Below are 12,478 nucleotides of genomic sequence, written 5' to 3' on the forward strand. Positions count from 1 at the left end.
AGGGCACTTTAGCCCCAGGCTTCTCGGGCCTTCCTGGAGCTCAGCAGAGCTTTCCACCTTGCGACCACACCCGTCAGGAAAAGACTTAGCACTGGTGGTGCTGTGGCACACCTGCTGTGTGGGCTGCAGTACCAGCTCCTACCCTGCATTCACTATATCCTCTCTCCCCGGACCCTGCATTCACTATATCCTCTCTCCCCGGACCCTGCATTCACTATATCCGCTCTCCCAGGACCCTGCATTCACTATATCCGCTCTCCCCGGACCCCGCATTCACTATATCTGGTCTCCCCGGACCCTGCATTCACTATATCTGGTCTCCCCGGACCCTGCATTCACTATATCCGGTCTCCCACAGTACACACAGCATAGAAATGCAATTCATTTAGTAAATATAAACTGCTAAATACCTTTTCTCATCAGCAGTATATAGCAATCTTGTGAATTCTATCAGTGTTCAGCAGAACACTGATTAAAGCTTGTAGAAGGAGTTTTCTTTCTGCTGTAGGAGGATGCAGAACCTCTGACCTCTGTCTGGACAGTGCTGATTGACCCTATGCTAATTACATGCACTCTCCCAAGAAAAAAACAAAACCTCTCTAGCAATACACACTAAACTGAGCATGTGCAGAATGTCTATGGTTCAGTCTGTCCTATCAGGAGATAAGGCGTGGACATTTGAACAAGAGGAGAAGCAGAGAAGTCAGGATCAAATGGCCTTTTTACACAATGCAGAGGATTAACCCCTTAGGTCCCACAGTGGGTATAACAAGCATGCTTTACTGCATCTACAGACTGTTTTTACTGTTGTGGGTTTAGTAATATTTTAAATATATGGTTCTTTTGCTGGTAATAACTCTTCTCATTACTGATAGATACTGATAAATACTGGTAGACATACCTTCCCTTGATGGATCCAGCAGCATGGCTCTCCAGAACCCTAAGGAATCCCTAACTGAAGGGGTGAAGCTTAAAGTAGAATTTGAGGCTTTACCTAACTATTCTTAAAAATACTCCCTTCCCCCTTCTAATCCCTAATCTGACTAACCTGCGTAAGAAAGATCTGTATACGTATTTATTTTCAGCCTGTTCCGGTCACATGATCTCCCGTGTCAGTCCTAAACTGGGCTCCTTCTAGTGCCAATAATAAGCAGTGGGCATGTGACTGCTTTGTTTACTATTAAAAGGCAAGCTGGAAATAATTTAGTGATCACAGGTTGATCATCACAATAGAGCAAGCCTGGCTAACCAAAGTTTTCACAACTAGTTAATCATTCAAAAGTGGAGCAAAGTTGGCCAGCCATTGTTTTTCCAAAGGGAGTCACTCAGGGCTTCTACCTTAGGCAGATATCATTCCAGAGGAATCTCCAACACCTGGTTCATCTTCCCAAAATCTGAGTCTGTTGTTTCTGGTGGAGACAGTAAGGAGCCTCCAGTAAAAACACAAAGGTGCACCGGATTTGGGTTCTGGAGCCCAGCTTCCTTTTCTGAAACAATATCTTATACTGGGCAGTCTTAAATGTTGTTGTTCTACACGTCACAAATTCGATTCCCACTTCTAGTTTTCTGGCACTGCTGTGCTTGGGATTGTGAACTAATCGTCTGTCTCCAAGTCGGCAACAATTCAAACAAACTTTTGTAAATACCAGCAATAGTAGCCCACCAGCTATAAAGACGAGTGTAATTCCATGATGGTTTGGGGGTTTGGGATACTCCTTTGGCTTCAGAGGTATGTCCCAGATATTTTATTGGATTTTGCAACAGATAACACTTACTGGGTTTGAGTTTGAGTCCAAATGACTCAGTGGGAAAATTTCTCATCTAAATGTTGAAGGCTTTCTCCACAGGTTTTGGAGAATGTGATAATATCATCCAAATAGATAAGAACTAAGTAAAAATGAAGGTCTCCTAAGCAGTGCCCTATTAACCTTTCAAAACCACTGTGAGTATTAATTAAACCAAAAAGCATTCAAATTAACTCAAACAAGTCCATGGTAGCTATAAAGACAGGCTTTTCATGATCCTCCTCCTTGACCAGCATTTGTCAGTATCCTCTTATTAAATCCAAGGTAGAAAAGAAACAGGCCTTCCCTGGGGACCTTAAAGACCTCTCTACCTTGGGTAACAAGTAGGCATCCTGATGAAGACAAGTATTCAGAAGCATAACAAATAAAATGGTGTTACGCTAATATCAGTAGTACTAAGGACACAATAATTCGAAGAGTGGGGAAACAGAAAAAATAACCCCAAAACAGAGGTGATAAGTATAAAGGCCTGAATCCAGACCTAATTAGGTGAAATATGAACTGTGACAAAGACAACATGAGTAATAATCAGCAAGTGAACATAAATAATAGATAAAAATGTGAAGGCCTGAACCCAGATCAAACTAAGTGCAATATAGATTGTGATGAAATACAACGTGAACAATAGTCAACAAGTGAACATAAATAATTAGAGATGAGCGAAGTATTCAAAAATTCGATTCGACTGATTCGGCGAATTCGTGGAAAAAATTCGATTCGAGTCGAATATATTCGCTGTGAATTTAACTTAAAAAAGGGTGTTTCTAGGCTTCAGAGAGACTTAATATTAGTGCAGAACACTGTACCTTTAATTTAAATGCCCTTGGAGTCTGCTGGGGAAGAGAAATAATACTGTCAGTCAGTATGACATGCAGATGAGTGCCGTCGATCTTAGAATCACCGCACACTTCACTCATTTGGCCAGTCACGGGGCCAAAACCAGTGTTTGGAGCCACAGTGTGGCGGTGGAGGCAGCAGCAATGGGAGGCCATACAGCACCCTATGACAAAATGGAAACCAGCAGGAGTGTGAGGAGACCTGAAAGTGGCACATGGCAGAGTGGGAGCAATGGGAGGTGGTACAGGGACCCATGTCACACTGTGGACCCAGCAGCAGCGTGACCAGGCGGTACGGGGGCCCATGGCAGATTTGGGGCCTGGCAGCACCTATGGGAGGCCTGAAATCTGCCAGCAACCTATGACAAAATGGAAACCAGCAGGAGTGTGAGGAGACCTGAAAGTGGCACATGGCAGAGTGGGAGCAATGGGAGGCGGTACAGGGACCCATGTCACACTGTGGACCCAGCAGCAGCGTGACCAGGCGGTACGGGGGCCCATGGCAGATTTGGGGCCTGGCAGCACCTATGGGAGGCCTGTAATCTGCCAGCAACCTATGACAAAATGGAAACCAGCAGGAGTGTGAGGAGACCTGAAAGTGGCACATGGCAGAGTGGGAGCAATGGGAGGCGGTACAGGGACCCATGTCACACTGTGGACCCAGCAGCAGCGTGACCAGGCGGTACGGGGGCCCATGGCAGATTTGGGGCCTGGCAGCACCTATGGCAGACCTGTAATCTGCCAGCAACCTATGACAAAATGGAAACCAGCAGGAGTGTGAGGAGACCTGAAAGTGGCACATGGCAGAGTGGGAGCAATGGGAGGCGGTACAGGGACCCATGACACACTGTGGACCCAGCAGCAGCGTGACCAGGCGGTACGGGGGCCCATGGCAGATTTGGGGCCTGGCAGCACCTATGGGAGGCCTGTAATCTGCCAGCAACCTATGACAAAATGGAAACCAGCAGGAGTGTGAGGAGACCTGAAAGTGGCACATGGCAGAGTGGGAGCAATGGGAGGCGGTACAGGGACCCATGTCACACTGTGGACCCAGCAGCAGCGTGACCAGGCGGTACGGGGGCCCATGGCAGATTTGGGGCCTGGCAGCACCTATGGGAGGCCTGTAATCTGCCAGCAACCTATGACAAAATGGAAACCAGCAGGAGTGTGAGGAGACCTGAAAGTGGCAAATGGCAGAGTGTGGCGATGGAAACAGCAGCAATGGGAGGCGGTAGAGGGACCCAGGACACACTGTGGACCCAGCAGCAGCGTGACGAGGCGGTACGGGGGCCCATGGCAGATTTGGGGCCTGGCAGCACCTATGGGAGGCCTGTAATCTGCCAGCAACCTATGACAAAATGGAAACCAGCAGGAGTGTGAGGAGACCTGAAAGTGGCACATGGCAGAGTGGGAGCAATGGGAGGCGGTACAGGGACCCATGTCACACTGTGGACCCAGCAGCAGCGTGACCAGGCGGTACGGGGGCCCATGGCAGATTTGGGGCCTGGCAGCACCTATGGGAGGCCTGTAATCTGCCAGCAACCTATGACAAAATGGAAACCAGCAGGAGTGTGAGGAGACCTGAAAGTGGCACATGGCAGAGTGGGAGCAATGGGAGGCGGTACAGGGACCCATGTCACACTGTGGACCCAGCAGCAGCGTGACCAGGCGGTACGGGGGCCCATGGCAGATTTGGGGCCTGGCAGCACCTATGGGAGGCCTGTAATCTGCCAGCAACCTATGACAAAATGGAAACCAGCAGGAGTGTGAGGAGACCTGAAAGTGGCACATGGCAGAGTGGGAGCAATGGGAGGCGGTACAGGGACCCATGTCACACTGTGGACCCAGCAGCAGTGTGACGAGGCGGTCCGGGGGCCCATGGCAGATTTGGGGCCTGGCAGCACCTATGGGAGGCCTGTAATCTGCCAGCAACCTATGACAAAATGGAAACCAGCAGGAGTGTGAGGAGACCTGAAAGTGGCACATGGCAGAGTGGGAGCAATGGGAGGCGGTACAGGGACCCATGACACACTGTGGACCCAGCAGCAGCGTGACGAGGCGTTACGGGGGCCCATGGCAGATTTGGGGCCTGGCAGCACCTATGGGAGGCCTGTAATCTGCCAGCAACCTATGACAAAATGGAAACCAGCAGGAGAGTGAGGAGACCTGAAAGTGGCACATGGCAGAGTGGGAGCAATGGGAGGCGGTACAGGGACCCATGTCACACTGTGGAACCAGCAGCAGCGTGACCAGGCGGTACGGGGGCCCATGGCAGATTTGGGGCCTGGCAGCACCTATGGGAGGCCTGTAATCTGCCAGCAACCTATGACAAAATGGAAACCAGCAGGAGTGTGAGGAGACCTGAAAGTGGCACATGGCAGAGTGGGAGCAATGGGAGGCGGTACAGGGACCCATGTCACACTGTGGACACAGCAGCAGCGTGACGAGGCGGTCCGGGGGCCCATGGCAGATTTGGGGCCTGGCAGCACCTATGGGAGGCCTATAATCTGCCAGCAACCTATGACAAAATGGAAACCAGCAGGAGTGTGAGGAGACCTGAAAGTGGCACATGGCAGAGTGGGAGCAATGGGAGGCGGTACAGGGACCCATGTCACACTGTGGACCCAGCAGCAGCGTGACCAGGCGGTACGGGGGCCCATGGCAGATATGGGGCCTGGCAGCACCTATGGGAGGCCTGTAATGTGCCAGCAACCTATGACAAAATGGAAACCAGCAGGAGTGTGAGGAGACCTGAAAGTGGCACATGGCAGAGTGGGAGCAATGGGAGGCGGTACAGGGACCCATGACACACTGTGGACCTGGCAGCAGCGTGAGGAGGCGGTACAGGGGCCCATGGCAGATTAGGGGCCTGGCCGCAGCAATGTGAGGCACGTAATCTGCCAGCATCCTATGACAAAATGAAACACACCAGCAGTGTGAGGAGACCTGAAAGTGGCACATGGCATGACACACTGTGGACCTTGCAGCAGCGTGAGGAGGCGGTACAGGGGCCCATGGCAGATTAGGGGCCTGGCCGCAGCAATGTGAGGCCCGTAATCTGCCAGCATCCTATGACAAAATGGAACCCAGCAGCAGTGTGAGGAGACCTGAAAGTCGCACATGGCATGACACACTGTGGACCTTGCAGCAGCGTGAGGAGGCGGTACAGGGGCCCATGGCAGATTAGTGGCCTGGCAGCAGCTATGGGAGGCCTGTAATCTGCCAGCACCCTATGACAAAATGAAACACACCAGCAGTGTGAGGAGACCTGAAAGTGGCACATGGCATGACACACTGTGGACCTTGCAGCAGCGTGAGGAGGCGGTACAGGGGCCCATGGCAGATTAGGGGCCTGGCAGCTGCTATGGGAGGCCCGTAATCTGCCAGCACCCTATGACAAAATGAAACACACCAGCAGTGTGAGGAGACCTGAAAGTGGCACATGGCATGACACACTGTGGACCTTGCAGCAGCGTGAGGAGGCGGTACAGGGGCCCATGGCAGATTAGGGGCCTGGCCGCAGCAATGTGAGGCCCGTAATCTGCCAGCATCCTATGACAAAATGGAACCCAGCAGCAGTGTGAGGAGACCTAAAAGTGGCACATGGCATGACACACTGTGGACCTTGCAGCAGCATGAGGAGGCGGTACGGGGGCCCATGGCAGATTAGGGGCCTGGCAGCAGCAATGGGAGGCGGTACAGGGACCCATGAGACACTGTGGACCTTGCAGCAGCGTGAGGAGGCGGTACAGGGGCCCATGGCAGATTAGGGGCCTGGCAGCAGCTATGGGAGGCCCGTAATCTGCCAGCACCCTATGACAAAATGGAACCCAGCAGCAGTGTGCGGAGACCTGAAAGTGGCACATGTTTGGGGCATGATTCATGGCGGATTTAGTCAGTTGTGTCAGGAACTGGTGGTTTGAAATCCAGACTAATCCACGCCTGATTCATTTTCACAAACGTGAGTCTCTCCACACTTTGGGTGGACAGTCGTGTCCTCCGCGGAGTTACAATACCTCCTGCCGCACTAAACACGCGCTCCGATGCCACGCTACTGGCCGGGCATGACAGCCTTTCAAGGGCAAATTCAGCTAGTTGGGGCCAAAGGTCAAGTTTCGTTGCCCAGTAGTCAAGGGGATTGTCTACCTCGGTTGGCAGGGTGCTGTCCAAGTAGGCCCAAGCCTGTTGTTTGAGCTCCTGCTCCAGGTCCACCTGATGCTGCTGCTGCTGCTGCGGCTGGTTAGTAGTTTCCTCACTGCGCTGGTGAAGAAAGCTACTCATCATCGACTGCAGACTGAGGCAGCCGCTGCTGGTGGAGCTGCCACTGCTCCTACCACCCCACCCCTCCCCTGCTGCCATGGCAGCGGAACGCGAGCGCACAGGGCCCACAGTGTCTGAGGATGGACGTTGGCGCAGAAAGGCAGAGACCAACTGACTACATAGGTGGTTTTTATAGTACGTAATTTTGGCCTCCCTCTCAGCAGGTGTGAAAAAGGCCACCATTTTGGAACGGTAGCGAGGGTCCAACAAGGTGGACAGCCAAAAGTCATCCCTCTGTCTGATGGTTATTATTCGGCTGTCGCTACGCAAGCAACCGAGCATGCTAAGGGCCATTTGTGCCAAGGAATGCGAGGGACTCCCTGCCTCCATCTCCACAGCATACTGCCACGGTGCGTCTGGGTCCTCTGTCTCCTCCTCCTCCTCCTCTACCAGATGCTCCTGCTCCTCCACTCCTGTCCGCTGAGTGGAAAAACCACCCATTTCACTCAATAATTCCTGAGCACAAATGTCCTCCTCTACCTCCTCCTCTTCTTCCTGTCCTGCCCCCACAGGGGTCATGTGGCGTTGACATCTGTGCGCCACGTCTACCGCACCCTGACCAGCCATTGTTAACAGCATTTGTTCCAGGACGTGCAACAGAGGAATGACGTCGTTCATCCCATAGTCCTGCCGACTCACGAATAGCGTGGCCTCCTCAAAGGGCCTGAGCAAGCGGCAGGTGTCACGCATGAGCTGCCAATGGCTGACATCTAAGTTACACAGGGGAGTACCTTTATCCGCTTGTAACATCAGGAAATCGGTGATGGCCTTTCGCTGTTCGTAAAGGCGGTCTAACATATGTAGGGTTGAATTCCACCTTGTTGCAACGTCGCAGATCAGGCGATGCTGTGGAATTCCGTTCTGCCGCTGCAGCTCAAGGAGGGTGTGCTTTGCGGTGTAGGAATGGCTGAAATGCATGCAAAGTTTACGTGACATTTTAAGGATGTCTTGCAGTGGGATGGTGGATTTTAGGAACCGCTTGACAACCAGATTGAACACGTGAGCCATGCATGGCGCATGGCACAACCTTCCTTGACGCAGAGCAGACACCATGTTCTTTCCGTTGTCGGTCAACATGGTTCCGATTTTCAGTTTGCGCGGAGACAGCCATCTGTCGATTTCTCTGTTCATTACACTCAGAAGTTCCTACCCTGTGTGACTACGTTCGCCAAGGCATACCAGGTGCAGCACAGCGTGACACCGTTGCGCCCTGCACATGTGATATGCCGGTCGGGTAATGGGACTTGGCACGGGGGTGGCGGCTGAGGACACGGCGGAAGAAGAGGTGGTAGAGGCGGACATGTTTGCTGGACCAAGGACGTGCAAACGTGGAGGCAAAAGCGTTGTGACCTGTCCAAGTTGCTGGTGCGGCTGTGCCGGCACCACGTTCACCCAGTGTGCCGTAAATGACATGTACTGTCCCTGACCGTAGTTACAGCTCCACACGTCGGCGCTGCCGTGCACTTTGGCAGAGACCGACATGCTCAAAGACTGGCCCACCATCTCTTCTACATGTGAATGCAGGGCTGGCACTGCCTTTTTGGCGAAGAAATGACGGCTTGGCACTCTCCACCGCGGCGCGGCACAAGCCATCATTTCTTGGAAAGGTGCTGAGTCCACCAGTTGGAAAGGGAAGGACTGCAGCACCAGCAACTTGGACAGGAGGACGTTCATCTTTTGCACCGTCGGGTGCGTGCTCGCAAACTGTTGTCTCTTGGAAACGGATTCCAAGAAAGACTGCTGACGGAATCCGTGAAGAGGAGTAGCAGGAGAAGGAGCATCTGAACGAGCGGAAGATGCCAACGAGCGACAACTCCCCTCAGCAGAGGTGTTGGAGCCTTGACTGGCTGATAGAGGGCGAATGACGTCGGGTGACGGAGCAAGTAACGGAGCGGGTGATGGAGCGGGGGCTGGGGCAGGCAGAACCGCCGTATCTTTATCACGGTTTTCCCAGGCCACCAAATGGCGACGCTGCATATGCTGACGCAACGCTGTAGTCCCAACATGGGCCCCCTGGCCACGCTTGACTTTCTGGCCACATAGTCAACATACGGCTACGTTTACTTCCTCGGGCGGCTTGACGAAAAATTGCCACACCGCCGAGTAGGAAACTTTGCCCCCGCTACTCCTCACTGGCTGACTGCTACTTCCTCCGTGCACACCGGCACCACTACTGGCCGTGGTGGTAGGCTGCAGTGGAGCTGGTGCTCTACTCCGTGGCCGTTTGGCTCCACTGACACTGCTGCGACCCTGCTGCCTCCTGGGCAACCCACCGACTGTTTCGCTCGCTGCCAAGCTGGCACCCTTTTCTCCTGATGATGCGGAAGAAATTGCCTGATGACGACGAGGCTGCCAAGTGCGATCAACCTCCTCATCATCAAGTAGGGTCTCCACCTCACTACTAGCCCCCTCGGCTGCGTCTGGGTCAGGAGACAGACCTGTCTCTAGACCGGCTACCGAGCCACTCTCCTCGCCAGTACTTCTTCGCCTGGCTGCTGAAAAGGCGGATGTCTCCCCCCGTTCCTGACCGCCCTCTGTTAGCTCTTCCTCACTGTACAGTGGGGCTGAGCCCACAGCATGCGATACTTCGCTTGGTTAGGGAACAGCAAAGGACAGGGGCAGGTAGAGGACACGTGATTTCAGTGGGCTTGCTCCCGGGCCATGCCAACTAACGGTTGTGTCTGACGTACACACCGACCGTTGGCTGTAGGTGTCAGAGGTGACCTGGGAAGAGGAAGACGACCGAGCCAACCAATCGATGACGGCAGGGTTGTCGGTGGAGACACGACCGCTGGATGACACCGGGAGCACTGGTCTCTGGCTGCGACTAGTGCTGCCTCGACCCCTTCCTCTGCTGCCACGTCTGCTCGCTCCTAAAACATTGCCTCCTCTGCCACTCCTCTGCATGTTGTCTGACATACTCTTTAATTCAACGATTCTGTGTCCCTGAGTAACAATTCTGTGTCTGTCCCTGAGTAACAATTCTGTGGCCCTGAGTAACAATTCTGTGTCCCTCAGTAACAATTATGTGTCCGAGTAACGTTTCTGTGGCCCTAAGTAACGGTTCTGTGGCCCTCAGTAACAATTCTGTGTCCCTCAGTAACAATTCAGTGTCTGTCCCTGAGTAACAACTCTGTGTCCCTAAGTAACGTTTCTGTGGCCCTAAGTAACGGTTCTGTGGCCCTCAGTAACAATTCTGTGTCCCTGAGTAACGTTTCTGTGGCCCTAAGTAACGGTTCTGTGTCCCTCAGTAACAATTCTGTGTCCCTCAGTAACAATTCTGTGTCTGTCCCTGAGTAACAATTCTGTGGACCTAAGTAACGTTTCTGTGGCCCTAAGTAACGGTTCTGTGCCCTCAGTAACAATTCTGTGGCCCTGAGTAACAATTATGTGTCTGTCCCTGAGTAACAATTCTGTGTCCCTAAGTAACGTTTCTGTGGCCCGAAGTAACGGTTCTGTGGCCCTCAGTAACAATTCTGTGTCCGAGTAACGTTTCTGTGGCCCTAAGTAACGGTTCTGTGGCCCTCAGTAACAATTCTGTGTCCCTCAGTAACAATTCTGTGTCTGTCCCTGAGTAACAATTCTGTGTCTGTCCCTGAGTAACAATTCTGTGTCCCTAAGTAACGTTTCTGTGGCCCTAAGTAACGGTTCTGTGGCCCTCAGTAACAATTCTGTGTCCGAGTAACGTTTCTGTGGCCCTAAGTAATGGTTCTGTGGCCCTCAGTAACAATTCTGTGTCCCTCAGTAACAATTCTGTGTCTGTCCCTGAGTAACAATTCTGTGTCCCTAAGTAAAGTTTCTGTGGCCCTAAGTAACGGTTCTGTGGCCCTCAGTAACAATTCTGTGTCCGAGTAACGTTTCTGTGGCCCTAAGTAACTGTTCTGATGCCATCAGTAACAATTCTGTGTCCCTCAGTAACAATTTTGTGTCCCTGAGTAACAATTCTGTGTCTGTCGCTGAGTAACAATTCTGTGGCCCTAAGTAACGGATCTGTGGCCCTCAGTAACAATTCTGTGTCCCTGAGTAACGTTTCTGTGGCCCTAAGTAACGGTTCTGTGGCCCTCAGTAACAATTCTGTGTCCCTCAGTAACAATTCTGTGTCTGTCCCTGAGTAACAATTCTGTGGCCCTAAGTAACGTTTCTGTGGCCCTAAGTAACGGTTCTGTGGCCCTCAGTAACAATTCTGTGTCCCTGAGTAACGTTTCTGTGGCCCTAAGTAACGGTTCTGTGGCCCTCAGTAACAATTCTGTGTCCCTCAGTAACAATTCTGTGTCTGTCCCTGAGTAACAATTCTGTGTCCCTAAGTAACGTTTCTGTGGCCCTAAGTAACGGTTCTGTGGCCCTCAGTAACAATTCTGTGTCCCTGAGTAACGTTTCTGTGGCCCTAAGTAACGGTTCTGTGGCCCTCAGTAACAATTCTGTGTCCCTCAGTAACAATTCTGTGTCTGTCCCTGAGTAACAATTCTGTGGCCCTAAGTAACGTTTCTGTGGCCCTAAGTAACGGTTCTGTGGCCCTCAGTAACAATTCTGTTTCCCTGAGTAACGTTTCTGTGGCCCTAAGTAACGGTTCTGTGGCCCTCAGTAACAATTCTGTGTCCCTCAGTAACAATTCTGTGTCTGTCCCTGAGTAACAATTCTGTGGCCCTAAGTAACGTTTCTGTGGCCCTAAGTAACGGTTCTGTGGCCCTCAGTAACAATTTTCTGTCCCTGAGTAACGTTTCTGTGGCCCTAAGTAACGGTTCTGTGGCCCTCAGTAACAATTCTGTGTCCCTCAGTAACAATTCTGTGTCTGTCCCTGAGTAACAATTCTGTGTCCCTAAGTAACGGTTCTGTGGCCCTCAGTAACAATTCTGTGTCCCTGAGTAACGTTTCTGTGGCCCTAAGTAACGGTTCTGTGGCCCTCAGTAACAATTCTGTGTCCCTCAGTAACAATTCTGTGTCCCTAAGTAACGATTCTGTGGCCCTAAGTAACGATTCTGTGGCCCTAAGTAACGATTCTCTGTCCCTGAGTAACGTTTCTGTGGCCCTAAGTAACGGTTCTGTGGCCCTCAGTAACAATTCTGTGTCCCTGAGTAACGTTTCTGTGGCCCTAAGTAACGGTTCTGTGGCCCTAAGTAACAATTCTGTGTCCCTCAGTAACAATTCTGTGTCCCTAAGTAACGATTCTGTGGCCCTAAGTAACGATTCTGTGGCCCTAAGTAACGATTCTCTGTCCCTAAGTAACGTTTCTGTGGCCCTAACTCTGTCCCTAATACAGAGAGGTCTGCCTCTCTTGAATGACTGGAGGCAAATGGAGAATTCTAAAATGGCCGCCATTTATAGCTCGACCATTACACAGTGCTGGCTGGCTGGCTGCTGATTGGCTAATGCGATCACATGTCATTAATGAATGCATTATGGGTCAGCGCGCCTTGTCTGCGCGCCTTCCCAGACATCCCCGCTCCGTCGCCGCACATGTCGCCGCCATTTTAGGAAAAATTTTGATTCGCGCATCCGAAGTATGCTAATTTTCAGATT

At 51.9% G+C, this 12,478-nt stretch overlaps 1 protein-coding gene across 1 annotated transcript in view; it reads right to left on the reverse strand.

The window, feature by feature from the left end:
- Nucleotides 1-1,350: 1,350 nt before the first annotated feature.
- LOC149441578 (uncharacterized) overlaps nucleotides 1,351-12,478 on the reverse strand; it is a 41,760-nt gene continuing 30,632 nt past the window's right edge. Inside the window, exon 5 of the mRNA XM_089657156.1 lies at nucleotides 1,351-1,487. Coding sequence (XP_089513282.1) covers nucleotides 1,351-1,487 — 137 coding nt within the window. The remainder of the gene's footprint in view (nucleotides 1,488-12,478) is intronic.

Source organism: Staurois parvus, unplaced genomic scaffold (genome assembly GCF_062004578.1).
Source record: "Staurois parvus isolate SC_StPar_1 unplaced genomic scaffold, SC_StPar_1.0 ptg000972l, whole genome shotgun sequence".
Classification (NCBI taxonomy): domain Eukaryota; kingdom Metazoa; phylum Chordata; class Amphibia; order Anura; family Ranidae; genus Staurois; species Staurois parvus.